Source organism: Peromyscus leucopus, chromosome 6 (assembly GCF_004664715.2).
Source record: "Peromyscus leucopus breed LL Stock chromosome 6, UCI_PerLeu_2.1, whole genome shotgun sequence".
Classification (NCBI taxonomy): domain Eukaryota; kingdom Metazoa; phylum Chordata; class Mammalia; order Rodentia; family Cricetidae; genus Peromyscus; species Peromyscus leucopus.
Genome location: NC_051068.1, coordinates 90,298,884 through 90,315,415, shown reverse-complemented (window position 1 = coordinate 90,315,415; position 16,532 = coordinate 90,298,884). Strand labels below are relative to the sequence as shown.

The window sequence follows — 16,532 nt, the reverse complement described above, 5'->3', positions numbered from 1 at the left end:
TTATAAAGACTAGCTTTCATGCAGTGGCAGAAATGAAAACGTTTACACTGCATGCTTTTCACAGTTCTCCAAATGAACAGCTGTAAGCGTCACATAATATGAATCTTAAAAATCAGGAACTAATTTGATTCTGGGCAAGGCAGTATGGACTCGGGTCAAGATTCCTAGGTTCAAATCCGACTAATGTCGCTCACTGAGCCTTGGGCATAAGTGACAAACATCTCTGCATCGGTCCCCTCACTCTTTAGTAGCGCATGCAGAGGTGCCTGGCATGCACTAAGCGGTGTGATTACTGTGGCATGTTCTTGGTAATGTCTTGAAAGCAATTCGTTTTCCCTTCCCCAAATCCTCTCACATATTTGGAATAAATGGAAATAACCCCCTGAAAGATTACATTTTGAACTAATTGGGTCTTTTATGATTATTATGGGCTCCTAGTTGTTGGGTATATTGTTTCTTATTTCTTCATAGGTGGCTTTGAATTGTCGGTAGCATCAATTGTACCTTTCTAGACTGTCAGGAAGTTGTTGAAGGCTGTTGCTTCCCATATCCAGCCACTCAAGGGCAGGCATGTTCAACACAGCAAGAGGGATTGTAGTGAAGTGGTTCATACTCAGATCAAGGTGGGTGAGTCTTAACAGCTTGCTGAGCTAAAAAGGAAAGTGGGCTTTTTAAATAGTTGTCCACAATGTACATTACTAGAAGACTCACACTGGTAAACTATTTCACATAAAAAGTTCATATTGCACCAGCTTTATATAACTAGCAGTCCACAAATCACACATAAAACTGAATAACTTCTGGCATTACACTTGAGCTGTGTTTAGACACAGGAGTCCACAATAAATTAAAATATAAAGATAACAGAAGCTGGGCATGGTGGTACATGCCTGTAATCCCAGAGACGGAGGGCAGGGGGAAAAAAAGGCAGGTGTGATGGTGCATGCCTTCAATCCCAGCACTAGAGCCAAAGGCAGCCGAGTTCAAGGCCATCGTGGTCTACATAGTGTGTTCCAAGACAGTCACAGCTACACGATAGACCCTGTCTCAAAAAACAACAACAAAAACAAAAAACAAAACACCCTGGGTAGTCCGGGCTCCCAGTAAAATGAAATGAAAATCTTTTATTCAAAGGCAATTTGTCTTCCAAGATGACCAAGTTCTAGGGTTAATAGGATCTGTGTGGCAAAAGCATCCCCCACCTCAGGAAGCATTTCTCATGTTTATTTTCAGCCAGCGACTGAGAATTATAAGGGAAAACTTGCTCTTCAAGATAACACTTGCTTTACTGACTTACTCACATTCACTGTCTCAAACATCGAGCTCACTCCATAATAATTCTGGTTTAAAGTGCAATGAGTGACTGCGGATCTTATACCACACAGCACAGTACTCGGCTGAAGAAGAAGAATGTGTTACTGTGGCAATCCTGTCACCCTGCTTCTCAGAGCTAGTGCCTGTCTTGAATTTTGTATCTGTCATGACTATGCACGTCTTTTATATTTTGTTACTATATGGAAATATTTGCCTTTCTAAGTAATATTTTTTCATGGAATGTATTATTTTATGGTTCTCACATTTGAGGATTATATTGGACTGGCTTTTTAGAGCACTGGGGTTAAAGGTCTGTGCCTGGATTCTCTCACCAGTTTTATAATGTATTCATGGTAATGCTTAGAGCTCTGTATTTTTTTAAATCTAAAAATATGGATTATTGGGGCTGGAGATGGCTCAGCAGTTAAGAGCACTGGCTGCTCTTCTAGAGGACCCTGATTCAATTCCCAGTACCCACAGGGTGGCTCACAACTGTAACTCTAGATCCAGGACACCTGACATCCACACACAGACATACATACAGGCAAAGCACAGATGCACGTAAAAAATAGTATCTATTAAGTTATTTCTGTTCTCCACTTTTATTTGAGAAAACTATGTGATTAGCCCACAGTTGTACTTAGATAAGTGAATAATTATGACAGCAGCCACACAAAGGCAGTGTCATTATTTCTGTTGTATGAATAAAATGACTCAGAGAGTTCATGGAACTCGATGAACTCAACTGTTATAGACCTACAGCCACAAAATTCCTTCCTCTTTATCCTACTGGAAGTTTTAAGATATAAGAACTTAATTAACATTTACAAAACAAACTAAATAGCCTACCCACTTGGCTGCCAAGGTTCTGTATTTTGGGTTTTGTTTTGTTTTATTTGTTTTTGTTTTTGTTTGTTTTGGTTTTGGTTTTTCGAGACAGGTTTTCTCTGTGTAGCTTTATGGAACTCACTCTGTAGCCCAGGCTGGCCTCGAACTCACAGAGATCTGCCTGGCTCTGCCTCCCGAGGGCTGGGATTAAAGGTATGAGCCACCACCGCCCGGCGGTTCTGTATTTTGAATTCCTTATGTACCATCTGCACCAAGAAGTACACAAATACAGTGTTTTGTAGTTAGTGCAAAAAAGCAGGATGAGGGAGCTGAGGAGATGACTTAGGAGGTAAGCTGCTCGCTGTGTAGGCCCTGAGTTTGGATTCTCAGCACTTAAGTGAAAAGCTGTATGTGTAGCATATCTGAAACCCCAGCGCTGGGAAGCAGAAACAGAAGGGTCCAAGGGGGTTGTGATTGGGAAAGAAACCTGAGGACATCTGGCCTATACATACATACATACACACACACACACACACACACACACACACACACACACACACACAGGTACATATGTGCACACAGACACAGGAAGCTGCATGATTCCATCTAGTAGGCAATGCTGTTTCTCCAGCTTTTTAATTCAAGCCATGAATGAAAATGCATTTCTGAAAACTGTTATCAGACTTTTCAAATTTTCAGATGATTCATTGTGGAGTATAAAAAAGTTTTGTTCAAATGAAAAATTAAAAAAAAAATATTTAATAAAAAAAAAAAATATAAAAATTAAAAAAAAAAAATACTTTCATATAAAAATGCGATTATACATAAAAACATTCAGCTATATTCAAAGCACTATTTAAAACAGAATGAACAATAGATGATAACAGAAGATGATAAAAAATGTGGTAATAACAAATAATACAGAGAAAAAAAATGAAACATGAAATTTGTAGCAAATATGAACTAGAAAAAATCATCTAGTGAGTAAAACAAAAGACATCATGATGTACTCATCATAGTGGATTCAGTATAAAAGAACAATAGACAAATAAAATAGAGTATATATATATAGCAGGACTAGAAATGCTTATAATAAATTTTTATCAATTAAAAAAAAAAGTGTTTGTGTTAACAGGTACGTATACTAATGAGGTAGGTAAAATTTAATGTCTGACAGAAAAATCTTCAGTTGCTGACCTCTCAGTAGTACTAAAACCCTTTTTGTTATTGTTTTGTTTTTTTCTGAGGCATGTTCGAACTCTGTAGCCTTGGCTAGCCTGCAACTTGCCATCTAGACCAGGCTAGCTGAGAACTCAAAGAGCTCTACCTACCTCTGCCCCTCAAGTGCACACTATCTAGACTCTTTCATTATAGAATATGGAAAAGATAATAAATCTGTCTGGCAGCCTTATATGTGAAAATAGAAATCTAATATCATAGGGTGTGTCCAAGGATGCAAAGATACTTAGAGGACACACTGTGGCATTAAATGGTCTTTGGGTCAGATCTCGGGATAGTATTTCTAATATTTTAGTAGCAGTTTCCTCTGAAACTGAAACATTCCATCCTGCAGGGAAGCTCTGTAAGCCATCAGGTAAATAACTCTACTTAGCTCCAGGAAGTACCTGAAACTGACCGAATTCACTAGGGTCCTTCTTCCCCAGAGTGAACTACGGAGACGGCTGAGAGTCACTCTGAGACAAGCCAAGAGGCAAGAAAGGGGAGACTCTGAGACCAGACCAGCGGCCTGGAAGAGGTTTAGGCTAAATTTGTCACTTGGAAAGGACACTCCAACTTGTAGAGAGGCCCACAGGCTATGTAGTGTGCTCCAGGTTCCCAGCTTTGGGAGCTGTCACTCATGCTGGGGTGGGCTTTGGTGATGCAGCTGTCCGGGAGTCATTTTTGCTCCTGTGAGTAACTTCTCATCATCCATATTCCTGTAAGGAGCCCCAATAAAACTCATGCTTCACCAAGTTGGACTGTGGTGTTATCTGTATTTTGGTCTGTCATGGGCTCCCTTTCTGGGGTGAGTAGACATGTGCATTGTGTCTCCCCAGGAAAAGTCTTGTCACACGATAGTGACCTGTCTCCTGGAGAATCTAAGGTGAAGAGAATGGTTAATGATATGTCCAAGTTCACATAGTTTGTTAGTGACAGAGCCTATTCTAGAAAAACACGCATACCGGCCTTCCTACACGTATAAATTGTCCCTATCACCATTTCCCTCATGTTTTCATTAACATAATCTAACGTGATGAAACATGTATGCTATGTTTGCCAGAGCAAACCGGGAGGAGTTGACTATTACTAGTAACACACGCCCAGTGGTTTGGGAAAGAAAAGTCTGATACACTCAAAAAATAAAGTAAGAAAATGAAACTCTACCTTCTGTTTTATTTTATTCTTCTTCTTAACTTTGGTCTTGTAAAGTCGTGTTTTCAAGGCAGAAAAAGTGTAGACATTTCTTGCTGATTCTAAGCATTGGTTTGTTTGAAAGGTGACACAGATGTCTTTGTCAGTTTAATTTAACCAATGACAAGACACTAAGTCAAAGGCAGGAGCCTTTCCAACCTGCTAGCTTACTTTTTACTTGGAAAAGCCTAGGATGCCAGCATGCAGCACACTTCCTACAATTCATGTCATACTCTTTGTCTATTTCAGGACTGTGAGCATGCTATAAAAATCAACTAGGAAAAGAGATTTTCTATTCTCTCATTGTTCTTCATAGCAATTACATGCATATTCATTCAAAAAAGCATGAAGTGGATTCCAATTCACAGACATCACGTACACCTCTAATCCCAGCACTCAAAAAGCTAAGGAGTGAGAATTGAGAGATCAAGGCCAGCCTAGACTAAATAGGGAGTTCAAGGTCACAACACCCTGCACTGTGAGACTATGCCTCACAACAGACAGACAGACAGACAAAAAAGCCTCAAGGGCTGGGGATATGGCTCAGTAGCAGAGCGTCTGCTCAGCATGCATGCGAGCCTGGGTTCAATACCTAGCAGTGCCAAAATACTCAAGCATGTATGAGTAACCACTACAGGAACCCAGGCTTCTCCTTATTATGGGAATATTAAATTAAATAAAGTTCTGTCTTCTCTCCACAGAGATAAGCCCAGTCAACAAATAAATAATGCAGAACAGTGCCAGTAAGAGAGGAGCCTTGTATGCCAAGTAGAGTTGGTTCTAAGAAAAGACTTGCCTTCTGGTAGAAAGTGCTTTTCACTAAGTATTTCTTTCCTAAAATAAAATTCATAACACTGCTTCACAAGTTTTTTGTTTGCTGTCCCCCCCCCCCCCCCCCCCAATAATCACATGCCCGAGAAGCAAACTATTAGTAGATGCCAACGAAACAGACATTTAGACCTTCTGACCTCCGGAGGGAGGTCGCTTATATCTCTGTTCACAGCCAGTTCCAGCTTCTCCAAGCTGGCACAGTTGCTCAGCTCTTTGGGGACAGTCTTGATTTTGTTGTAGCTAAGAATCAGTTCCTGCAGTCTAGTGAGCAGTCCTGCATAATTAAAAACAACAGCAACAATAAATACTAATAATACACAATAGGAAGCAGATGGACTTGGGGTTTCCTGCTTACATACTTAAATTACTTGCATATTGGCAAATTCAGTTGTTCCCTTCTTCCCTTTTCCCATCTTTAAACCAGGGGCACATTTATCGTGCTGTAGGAGGAAAGGCAGTGGTATTTTCATGCTGCTTTATCTATACTCCATATCCTTGATCAAGGTGGCTATGGATGTACACAGCCTGTCTAGCCTGTCCAGACCCTGGGTAATGGGACACTAGCCCACTCTGTGGCTCTGGCAGGCCTTGCCCTTCTCCCCATTCCCTCTGCCTTGCTAAACACCATCAGATGACATTCCTAAAACTAGTCAGCAAGGTCGGTTCCCTTATTTGAGCACTTCCTCCTCCTGGGGCTGACTACTGAAATCCAGCTATCAAAAACCCCTTTGGTTCACCTAACTAACATGCCCAATTAAAATTAAACACCTCATCCTAACACGGCGTTTCCCATTTTACCTCTACAAATCGCCATTTGTCTATGGGCTACGTCTGTCTCCTCTCTATCCAGAGGCAGTCCTGTGTCCCTCAGGACCCCTGCCCTCTTCCCCTCGCCCCTCCAGGACAAGCAAGCACCCTTGCCCCGTTCCCCTTCCCCCTCAGCCCTCTCCCACCACATCCTAGCCCATTCTAAACACAGACCTCCCCTTTGTCTCTTAAAAATTATGCCTGTAAGGCCATTTGCTGCTGTTTTCTGCCTGAGTCTCCACTTAATAAAGGATCTCTCTGTGAAAACAGGTGTTTGGGTATAGTTTGTACCTAATCCGGGGTCAGGCAGGGAGCCCCGCTGGGCAGGAGTCCCCTTCACTGGGCTTGATCTCCAACCCCAAACCCCCAAACAGAACACTACACCCTGACCAATTTTTCATTTGGGAACATTTTCCCACCGTCTAATGAATCTTCCCCCCCTTTATTGCCGCAAGTATGTTCTATGATAAATAGTTAAACCAGCAATGTTGTTTTCAAAATATACAGGATATTTCCAAAAGCTTTTATCAATTGAAATCTTATCTAACGCCCAGTTTAAGTTTGAATCCCCTGAAGCATTAAGTTAGATGAAATGTTTAAAATTTTCTCAGGCTTTAGTATAAGGTTTTTATTCCATTTTTTTTTTTTTTTTTTTGGTTTTTCGAGACAGGGTTTCTCTGTGTAGCTTTGCGCCTTTCCTGGAACTCACTTGGTAGCCCAGGCTGGCCTCGAACTCACAGAGATCCGCCTGGCTCTGCCTCCCGAGGGCTGGGATTAAAGGCATGCGCCACCGCCCGGCTATTCCATGTATTTTAAGTGGGGGAGGGAAGTTTAAAAAAAAAAAAAAGCCCATTTGTCAGGTAGATAAAATAGCACAGGAATAAAAGCAATAGTCCTTACCAATTCCTCGGGGGATCTCTGAAATTGTGTTTCGAGATAAGTCTAGCACAATGAGATTCTGGAATCTTCCAATGAATTCAGGGATTTTCAGCAAGCCCGTCCTATGAAGTTGCCATTCTTGTAGTTGACTCAGTTTCAGTAGAGAAGAAGGGAGAGTCTAAAGTAAATGTGTGTACAATCATTACATGGCCTGGATTATTCTACATTGTCCTGCTCTGCAGTGATGAGATGGGATTTGTAGAAGCACTTGAGGATACTTTCCCCTTAATTGGTGACATTTCCAGGCACTTTGGGCTACTTCTACTACTCAAACCTTGGCTTTTATTATTTTTTTTTTTTTTTTTTTTTTGGTTTTTCGAGACAGGGTTTCTCTGTGTAGCTTTGCGCCTTTCCTGGAACTCACTTGGTAGCCCAGGCTGGCCTCGAACTCACAGAGATCCGCCTGCCTCTGCCTCCCGAGTGCTGGGATTAAAGGCGTGCGCCACCACCGCCCGGCGGCTTTTATTATTTTTTAATTGTTAAAAATTTATTCTCAGTTTTATACAAGTTATTATTTACTTCATCATTTATTACTAAATCTTTAAGTCTCAACCATAGCAGAATAAACAAAACTATATATTCTGGCCAGTAATGGACACACAAGAAGTCTGTCCTGATGAATGATTCTGTTGTGTTTATCAGACTATCCAAGAGCACATACAGAATTAAAAATGAGAATATTCAAAAAAATCACTTTGGTGATTTGAATTTCTCTTCCACTTCTTTTATTAAGTATTTTAGATATTTGCTTGTTTTGAGGGAGGGTCTCTCTACAGAGCCCTGGATGTCCTAGAACTCACAATGTAGACCAGGCTGGCCTGGAACTCAGAGAGATCCACCTGCCTCTGTCTCCCAAGTGCTGGGGTTAAAGGTGTGCGCCACCACTTCCAACCTATTTTATGAGGTCTTTTAAAGTTTTTTTTTTCTTTAAACTCTGAACTCTATGCCTTTTCTTTTCAAGCCAAATAAGAAAATAAACTAGGGCCAGGTGGTAGTAGTGCACGCCTTTAATCCCAGCACTGGGGAGGCAGAGCCAGGCGGATCTCTGTGAGTTTGAGGCCCATCTGGGCTACCAAGTGAGTCCCAGGAAAGGCGCAAAGCTACACAGAGAAACCCTGTCTCGAAAAACAAAACAACAACAACAACAACAAAAATAATAAAAATAAAAAAATAAAACAAAAAAAAGAAAGAAAATAAACTAGGAAACTGACCACATAGCTAAAGATAACCCCATGAATGAAAAACCAACACTGATCCAGGGGTTTGAAATCCTTGTAAAAATTAGTCTATCTGATGTAATTGAGCACAGCTGTGCATGTGTGCTCATACCCCTATGAGGGAGAGAAAAATATCAACCGGGGGGATACCTAACCAGAAATGCCCCCTTCCATTTTGAAGTCTAAACTGCTAGTTTAGCTGTGTGATTTGCGTTAGCCTGGTCATCACTGTTATAGAGCACAATGGACTATCTGCTCATTAGAAGGAGCTAGAGAATAAATATCACAAGGGATTTGAGTTCAGGTGGGGTGGGAGCAAAGAAACTCTTGGGCAAAAAAAAAAAAAAAAATCATGCATTTGCATTTCTTTTCCATTGTTCATGTTGCCCAAATTCACTTGTGCTATTAAAGAACTTCCAACTCTCCTAGTCTTAAAGACATTCTCAAATCCTCTCAGGTCTTCACTCAGTCCAGAGCGTGGGCAATCAAGAACTGCTTCTAAGGGTCTTACCTTCCACTCTTCTTTTTCTATCTTCAGAATGACTCGCCCATCTTCCCTGGTGACCTTTTCTTTCAGCTTAGTTAAGCTGACCCGGTCTTCCCAGATCCGCACCAGCCTAAGACACAGGACATGTTTTTATTCATAGGTAATGGCAAAAATAACATTCAAAAGGTCCTTCCAAACCACTGACACACAGTGAAAGAAACAGAGACGGTGCGTGAATCTGAGAGAGAGCAAAGGCTGAATGGGAAGGGCTGAAGGGAAGAGAGACAAGGGGGAAACAATGTAATTAAATGTGATTTTGCATAAAAGAAAAAAAACAAGAACTAACCACGGAGCCAATGCTAACATGTGCAACAACCTTCCATCTGATTTCCAATCCCATTGGCTCAGTGCTCATCATGGCAGGAAGCAGACTGGCATGGTGATAGCTCCTATTCCCACCCCCCCCAATGTAGGGAGCCGCTATTCAAAGATGGCGCTGGCTTCCTGGTAGCCTAGCTGTAAACAACTCCATATTTGGCTATGATGCACGAGTATGGTAATTGGCCTTATGTCCTCAGCCTATCCCGTGGCTCCCCGTGCTAGCATTCTGGCGGGACCCAATCACAGTACGGCACGTTTGCCTGATTCCCTATATAAGCAGCTGCAGTTTAGTCCTCGGGGCCCCTCACCTCCCACTCTCCCATAATCAAGAGGCGCTCCAATAAAGTGTGTTCTGAGACGGATCCTCGCATGGTGGTCGTTCTTCCTCGCTGGCCGAGGAGCGCGCCGCACCCCAACAGTTCTATTAACTGGGGACCACTCACTCAAACATATGAGCCTATGGGGGTCACTCTCATTCAAACCACCACATCTTCTAAAATCTCTTTCGTGTCCCCAAGCTGCTTAAGATGGTCTTTTTTGAGGCTACGACAGCCTCCCATCTTAAGGTGCTAGCCCTTTAATAACCCTGCACTTCACATTAACGCTCTCCTCGCGTGTATTGGCCTTGGAGAGTGAGCTGTGTCTTGGATTTACTAACACTATTGCTTCAAGGTTGGTTTATTTGTTTCGGTGCTGGGGCTAGCACAGTGCCTTGCACATACTAAGTTCAGTCCTAAGGCTTTAAAAAGTATCACAATTCTCTCTATAGTTTGCTTCTAATAGCATTAGTGAGATATGATTCACATGCTATAGAATTCAACCTTTTAAAGTATACAAGTCAATGATTTTATCTGTAAATCTACAACATCAAGCAACTATCTCCACTATATAACTCCAAAAAAAAATTTTTTTTTTCTCGAGACAGGGTTTCTCTGTGTAGCTTTGCACCTTTCCTGGAACTCGCTTTGTAGACCAGGCTGGCCTCGAACTCACAGAGATCCACCTGGCTCTGCCTCCCGAGTGCTAGGATTAAAGGCATGCACCACCACTGCCCGCCTTAATTCCAAAATATTTTATCACTCAAAAATCCCCTTTAGCAGAGTAGCGGTGGCACATGCCTTTAATCCCAGCACTTGGGAGGCAGAGCCAAGTGGATCTCTGTGAGTTCGAGGCCAGCCTGGTCTACAGAGTGAGATCCAGGACAGGCACCAAAGCTACACAGAGAAACCCTGTCTCGAGAAAAAAAAAAAAAGAAGGGAAGAAGTAACTTTGGAATGACTGAACTGCCTCATGTTCTATTATTTCCCCCTTTTCCCCAGTTCTTAAATCTGTTCTTACTTGCCTTCACAGAACGAGTGCCGCCTGACCCTAGGAGCATCATTCTGCCTATTGAAGATCTTTTGAAACAGGAGCTATGGAGACAGCTGAGGTAGTAAAATGGGGACCCTAGTCCAGATCCCTAGCACCAGTGTGAGCCCATGACACATCTGTAACCCCAGAGGAGGGGAGATGGGATGATAAGAGAATGCCCAGGGCTCACTGGGTACCCAGCCTAGCTGAGTCACAAGTTCAGTGAAAGACTCTGTGATGATGATGATGATAATAATAATAACAATAAAAATAATAATGTAGACAGTAACTGAGGAAGGCACCCAGCACTAACCTGCACATGCATTTACATGCTCACACTCACATGCATACACACATGTACACATACACGCAAATGTATAAGGTGGGGAGTGTCTGAGGAGGAGACCTGACATCCACCTCTGGCCTTCACTTGCATGTACACATGTACACTTGCCCATGTACACACCCACCTGAACACCTATACACACAACACACACACACACACACACACACACACACACACACACATCTTTAAAATGAATTGCTATTTGACCTTTCACAGGTAGTATATTTTTATTTCTAGGGCTATGTTCTTCGGAGAATTGCTGAGGTGTCATATTATAACTTTCTTTTTTTATAATTTTTAAAAATGTATTTTACGTCGGGCGGTGGTGGCACATGCCTTTAATCCCAGCACTCGGGAGGCAGAGGCAGGCGGATCTCTGTGAGTTCGAGGTCAGCCTGGGCTACAAAGTGAGTTCCAGGAAAGGTGAAAAGCTACTCAGAGAAACCCTGTCTCGAAAAACCAAAAAAAAAAAAAAAAAAAAAAAAAAAATGTATTTTACATACCAACCCCAGCTCCCCCTCCCTCCTCTCCTCGGGTTCTCTCTCATGTCACTTTCTAATGGGCCAACAGAACACCACAGCCCCAACTTCACGTTCTGACTGCCTACTCTCCACAGCTCTTTCTCACTGTGTTTGTTGGTCTCAAACTCATCATCACCCTGCTTCAGCTTCCCAATGGTTCGGATTACAGGCCTGTGCCACCACACCTGGCAAAACCAAGGTTTATAATGCCAGGAGGTGGTTTGGCAGCGAAATTGTTTTTAAGGTTAATAGAAAGTAGTTTTCTTTTCTTTCTTTTTCTTTTTTTTTTTAAAGATTAATTTATTTATTATGTATACAATGTTCTGCTTCTGCTTGCATATATCCCTTCAGGCCAAAGGAGGGCACCAGATCTCATTATTGATGGTTGTGAGCCACCATGTGGTTGCTGGGAATTGAACTCAGGACCTCTGGAAGAACAGCCACTGTTCTTAACCTCTGAGCCGTCTCTCCAACCCGTAGTTTTCTTTTTGTTGTTGTTTTGTTTTGTTTTGCTTTTGAGATCTAGCTATTTATTTCTGGATAGATAATCTGAACACTTAGGAGACAGAAGCAGATGGATCTCTGTGAGTCCAAGGCCAGTGTCTCTCTCTCTCTTTCTCTTACACACACACACACACACACACACACACACACACACACACACACACACTAGCCTAAGATATAAAGGGAGCTAACCTGAGGGCCAAACCACACACGGGAACTGGTAGAGGGAGGTGAACGGGCACCGAGTCTAACAATGTGGAGTCTGTGCTTCGGACACTTTTGCAATTGCCTTCCCCCCAGTTGGAGCTGCTGGAGTTGAACTTCCTCTTATTTTTCTTTTTTAAATTGATGGTAGCTATTAGCTATTTGCTATTTGTTTCATGAATGAGAACTGCAGGGAGCCATGTGGTATTCACAAAGAAAGGAGGTATTCCTGCAAGATTAGGTTGAAGGCAACCAATCAGGAAGGTAGGCCAAATGTCAAGATTTCAGAAGCAATGAGAGCCCAATATTAACCTCCTCTATTAAGAAATCATGTGATCCAGAGGGGCCCTGGCTACAGCTCATGGCCATTCAGATAGGTTGGGGAATATGTCTGTCTTCTACTGTCAGGTGCACTCTAGGTTTCTAGTGGATATAATCCTGAAAATCAGACTGTCATATAAGCCACACTTCGGTGGGTGTTAAGCAGGGCTCTGTTTCCACACACAAACATCCTTTTGTTACTCTCAAGACATAGTCCCATCTGAGTCAATTATTTCCTTAAAAATAATTTGAGAGGGCTGGAGCAATGTCTCAGTGGTTAAGGGCACTGGCTGCTTTTCCAGAGGACCAGGGTTGACTCTTCAGCACTCACATGATAGCTGGAAACAATCTGTAATTCCAGTCCCAAGGGATCTGACACCCTCTACTGGCCTCTGAGGGTACTTCATGGGAGAGGAATATAGACATACACGCAGGCAAAACACTCATGCATGCAAAATAATAAAATAATTTAAAAAAAAGGAAAAAATTAAAGACTATTTTGAGGGCTGGAGAGATGGTTAAGAGCACTTCATGTTCTTCCAGAGGATCCGGATTCAGTTCCCAGCACCCACATGGCAACTCACAGCCAGTAACATCAGTTCCTAGGGATCCAGTGCCTTCTTCTGGTCTCCATGGGTACTGCACACATGTGGTAGACAGACCTACCTGCAGTCAAACACTCATATACATAAAATAAAAATAAAGTGCCTTCAAGAAGATTATCTTGAGTTCTCAGTAAATAAAAATCTAGCAAATTCAGCAGAGCTCTTACTAAGTAGCCTTTTTATAATGATGAAATTATGTTTCCACTAATCTAAGAAAAAATGTCATGGCATACTTGTGCTGAAATTCCTTCTCCCGCTTCACATCTTCATTGTGTTTCTTTATTCTTTCTTCCCAGACTTCCTTGACAGCATTGACGGCCCCAGTACAAACCACATTTTCTGTCATGATTTTTCCACATTGTAGTCGAGTCATCTACTTCATTAAGTTCTGAAGGGTTGAGTCACAGGCCACCTCAGGAAAGACCTAAGTATGAGAGAGGGGAAGAAGCATCATGTTTCAGAATACTCACAAGCACCACCACAATCATGAGAGGCAATGTTTGTTGAGCCTGGCGTCCGGAGGATGTCTGCCCCGTTTGAGGAGCGTAGTGGGGTGGTTCCGTGCGTCACGCCGTGGGGCCAGTGGTACCAGACCCTGGAGGAGGTGTTCATTGAAGTCTAGGTGCCCCCGGGCACTCGCGAGCAGGACATCCAGTGCCACCTGCAGAGCCGGCATGTGGCTCTGGCCGTGGGTGGCCGTGAGATCCTCAAGGGAAAATTGTTTGATTCTACAATCGCTGATGAAGGAACATGGACTTTGGAGGATAGAAAAATGGTCCGCATTGTCTTGACAAAGACCAAGAGAGACGCTGCAAACTGATGGACATGCATCTGAATATGCAGCTGATCCTTGGGTGCAAGACCAAATGCAGAGAAAACTTACATTAGAGCGGTTCCAGAAAGAAAATCCTGGTTTTGACTTCAGTGGAGCAGAAATCTCAGGGAACTACACAAAGGGTGGACCAGATTTCTCAAACCTTGAGAAATGACTGCTATTCTTTACTTTTGTTCCATCTTGTGGATCCCAGCAGGTGTTGACAACTTAATGCAGCAGATGATATGAAGGATGAAAAATACGGATGTCTACAGTTAACATATTGCACAATGTATTTCAGTATGGTTCTAAAAGATTCCATTGAGAGATGATTTACATAGGAGGTATAGCAGCTATCCTGTGGCTAGATGGTAACTTTTCTGGTTCTGCGTTGAGTTTTATAGGCTACATTTTACTAATTTCATATTTAATTGTATTTTTGCTACAAAAGCATTGGATTCTAAATCATATGAAATGAAAAAGTGCCTTCAGGGATTTTTTTCCCCCTTTTTTTGGTGTGATGCAGGAATGATGTTCAGTAAACTCCTGAGTAAGAATTATGTGCCCCTTTGTCTAAATATGCTAGTCCATACAGGGAAGTACAGTGCTGGAGAAAGTTTAAGGAAGGACAAAAGTATACAGAAGAGCTGTCACCTCAAAAAAAAAAAAAAAAAAAAAAAAAAAAAAAAAGATGGCTAGAGAGACAGCTCAATGATTAAGAGCATTTGCTCCTCTTCCCAAGGACTGAGTTTGGTTCTCATCACTCACATCATGAGGCTTACCACTGTCTGTAACTCCAGTTCATGGGGGTCTGATGCCATCTTCTAGCCTCCAAAGGTACACACATGGTATTCAATCTCACAGAAATGTACACATACATATGTTTCAAAAATAATATAATAAATAGATAACTTTTCTAAAAATTCAAGAGCAAGAGTAGGAGAACTATTAGGAAGTAGAAAGTGACTCACAGAGAAGATAGAAAGTTCAGAAGCAAGAGAAGGCCACAGAAGTGTAACTGTGACCAGAGCGTGCTACTTGTATGCATCAACATGTTGTGGTGAAACCCAGTGCTCACACTTAACATGTACTAAAAGAGGAAAGAAAAAAAAAGCAATCAAAGAGGACCAATAAGATGGGGAAAAAAAAAAACCCTGGAAATCCTAATGACAAAAAAAAAATCATAAATTGTACTTAGCTTTAGGATTCTGTAGATTAAACCAAAATAAACTATCTACACACATCCTGTCAGAATGGCTGATAGTAACAGACTGACGCTACCCAGTGTCGGTACAAGTTTGAGTGAGGCATTTCCCCCAGTGCTGTGCGTTGGTGGGGATGTAAATTGGCTGTAACTACTTTGAAGAGCACAGGCGATAAACAAGGTCTACACATCCCCTCTCAATAACAGGTAGACTAGGCCTTCACTATGCAATGTGAACAAGTCCCCAACAGTGACTCTTCAAAGGATCAAGATGACAATGACGACGATGACGATGATGATGGCGATAAATAACGAATGCCTCCTGGAAATTTACTTTTCCATGGATTAAAATTAGTCAAGGCACATGGGGGTAGACAGAAAAAGAAACAGAAAAGAGCTGTTGCAAGAAAAAAATTAGGGTTGCTATATCATTAGAAATATGCAGAAAATTACTAGGATTAATAGGGTACTATTTCTCAGGAATGCTTGAAGCCCACAGACAGGAATTGAGCATGAAATCTTTCTACAGGAAATAAACCTTGCTGTTAGGCATAATGGTACATGCTTGTTGGTGGGCTGAGGCAGGAGGATGGTGAGTTTGAGACCAGCTTGGAATATATAGCAACATCATGCCAAAATAAGAAGAAAAGAAAGAAGGAAGGAAGGACGGACAGATGGATAAAAGAAGAAAGGGAGAGACGGTGGGGGAAGAAGCCATAGAGAACATGGACTAATGACCTAATTGCCTGGGCATGTGACCTATAATTTATTGTCTCAGATGTTAATAAAATTGAAGCGAGTACTCAATACTTTCAACAATATAAAATGAAAATATTTAAAGAATGCATGCTGTCTCTATATATGCATTGTTTTATTATATGTAAACTCACACTTGCTAACTTATTTCATTGTTTGACATTAAATACTGGTCATCTCTAATATTAGTTTTCCTAAAATGACAGATTCAGAAAACAACAAGCTCATAACAACACATTTGTGCATCTAACTGCTTTGTGAGGAAAAGCACTTAGCCTCGCCGTGAGGAAGCATGTTGATACCACGATGGGAGCCTGCTTCCCAAAGTTAAAAAAAAAAGCCAGGGAAATACAATCTTAAATTCTTGCTTGCAGGGAAGCCTATCTCCTATGTCCCCGAGAGTGACAATTATGTGAGTGACAACCCCCCTAAAGGACTCATAAGTTAAACGCAAGTCCTGTACTACATGGGTGCACTTCCACACACAGTGAAGTCATCACTGGCAATTCATTTACGCATAAGGAACGGAGGAAAATTGTTTTGGAACAGCACTCACCATTGGGGGATGCCGCAGCCAACACACATACCCAGAGGTCCTGATTTTCAGCTAGAAACACGAGGTGATTTTCCTTTCCGGTGTGGATCCAAATGACTGAACTCCTCTGTCGGGCTTTAACGAAGTGAAAAGCAG

At 41.9% G+C, this 16,532-nt stretch overlaps 1 protein-coding gene and 1 pseudogene across 1 annotated transcript in view; one reads left to right on the top strand and one right to left on the bottom strand.

The window, feature by feature from the left end:
- Lrrc39 (leucine rich repeat containing 39) overlaps positions 1-16,532 on the bottom strand; it is a 23,592-nt gene extending 7,060 nt beyond the window's left edge. The window contains exons 1-6 of the mRNA XM_028890159.2: positions 16,398-16,532; positions 13,301-13,491; positions 8,860-8,965; positions 7,093-7,249; positions 5,523-5,659; positions 505-650 (exon numbers count right to left, since the gene is read on the bottom strand). Coding sequence (XP_028745992.1) covers positions 505-650; positions 5,523-5,659; positions 7,093-7,249; positions 8,860-8,965; positions 13,301-13,440 — 686 coding nt within the window. The 5' untranslated portion in view covers positions 13,441-13,491; positions 16,398-16,532. The remainder of the gene's footprint in view (positions 1-504; positions 651-5,522; positions 5,660-7,092; positions 7,250-8,859; positions 8,966-13,300; positions 13,492-16,397) is intronic.
- Positions 13,558-14,369, top strand: LOC114707426 (annotated as a pseudogene).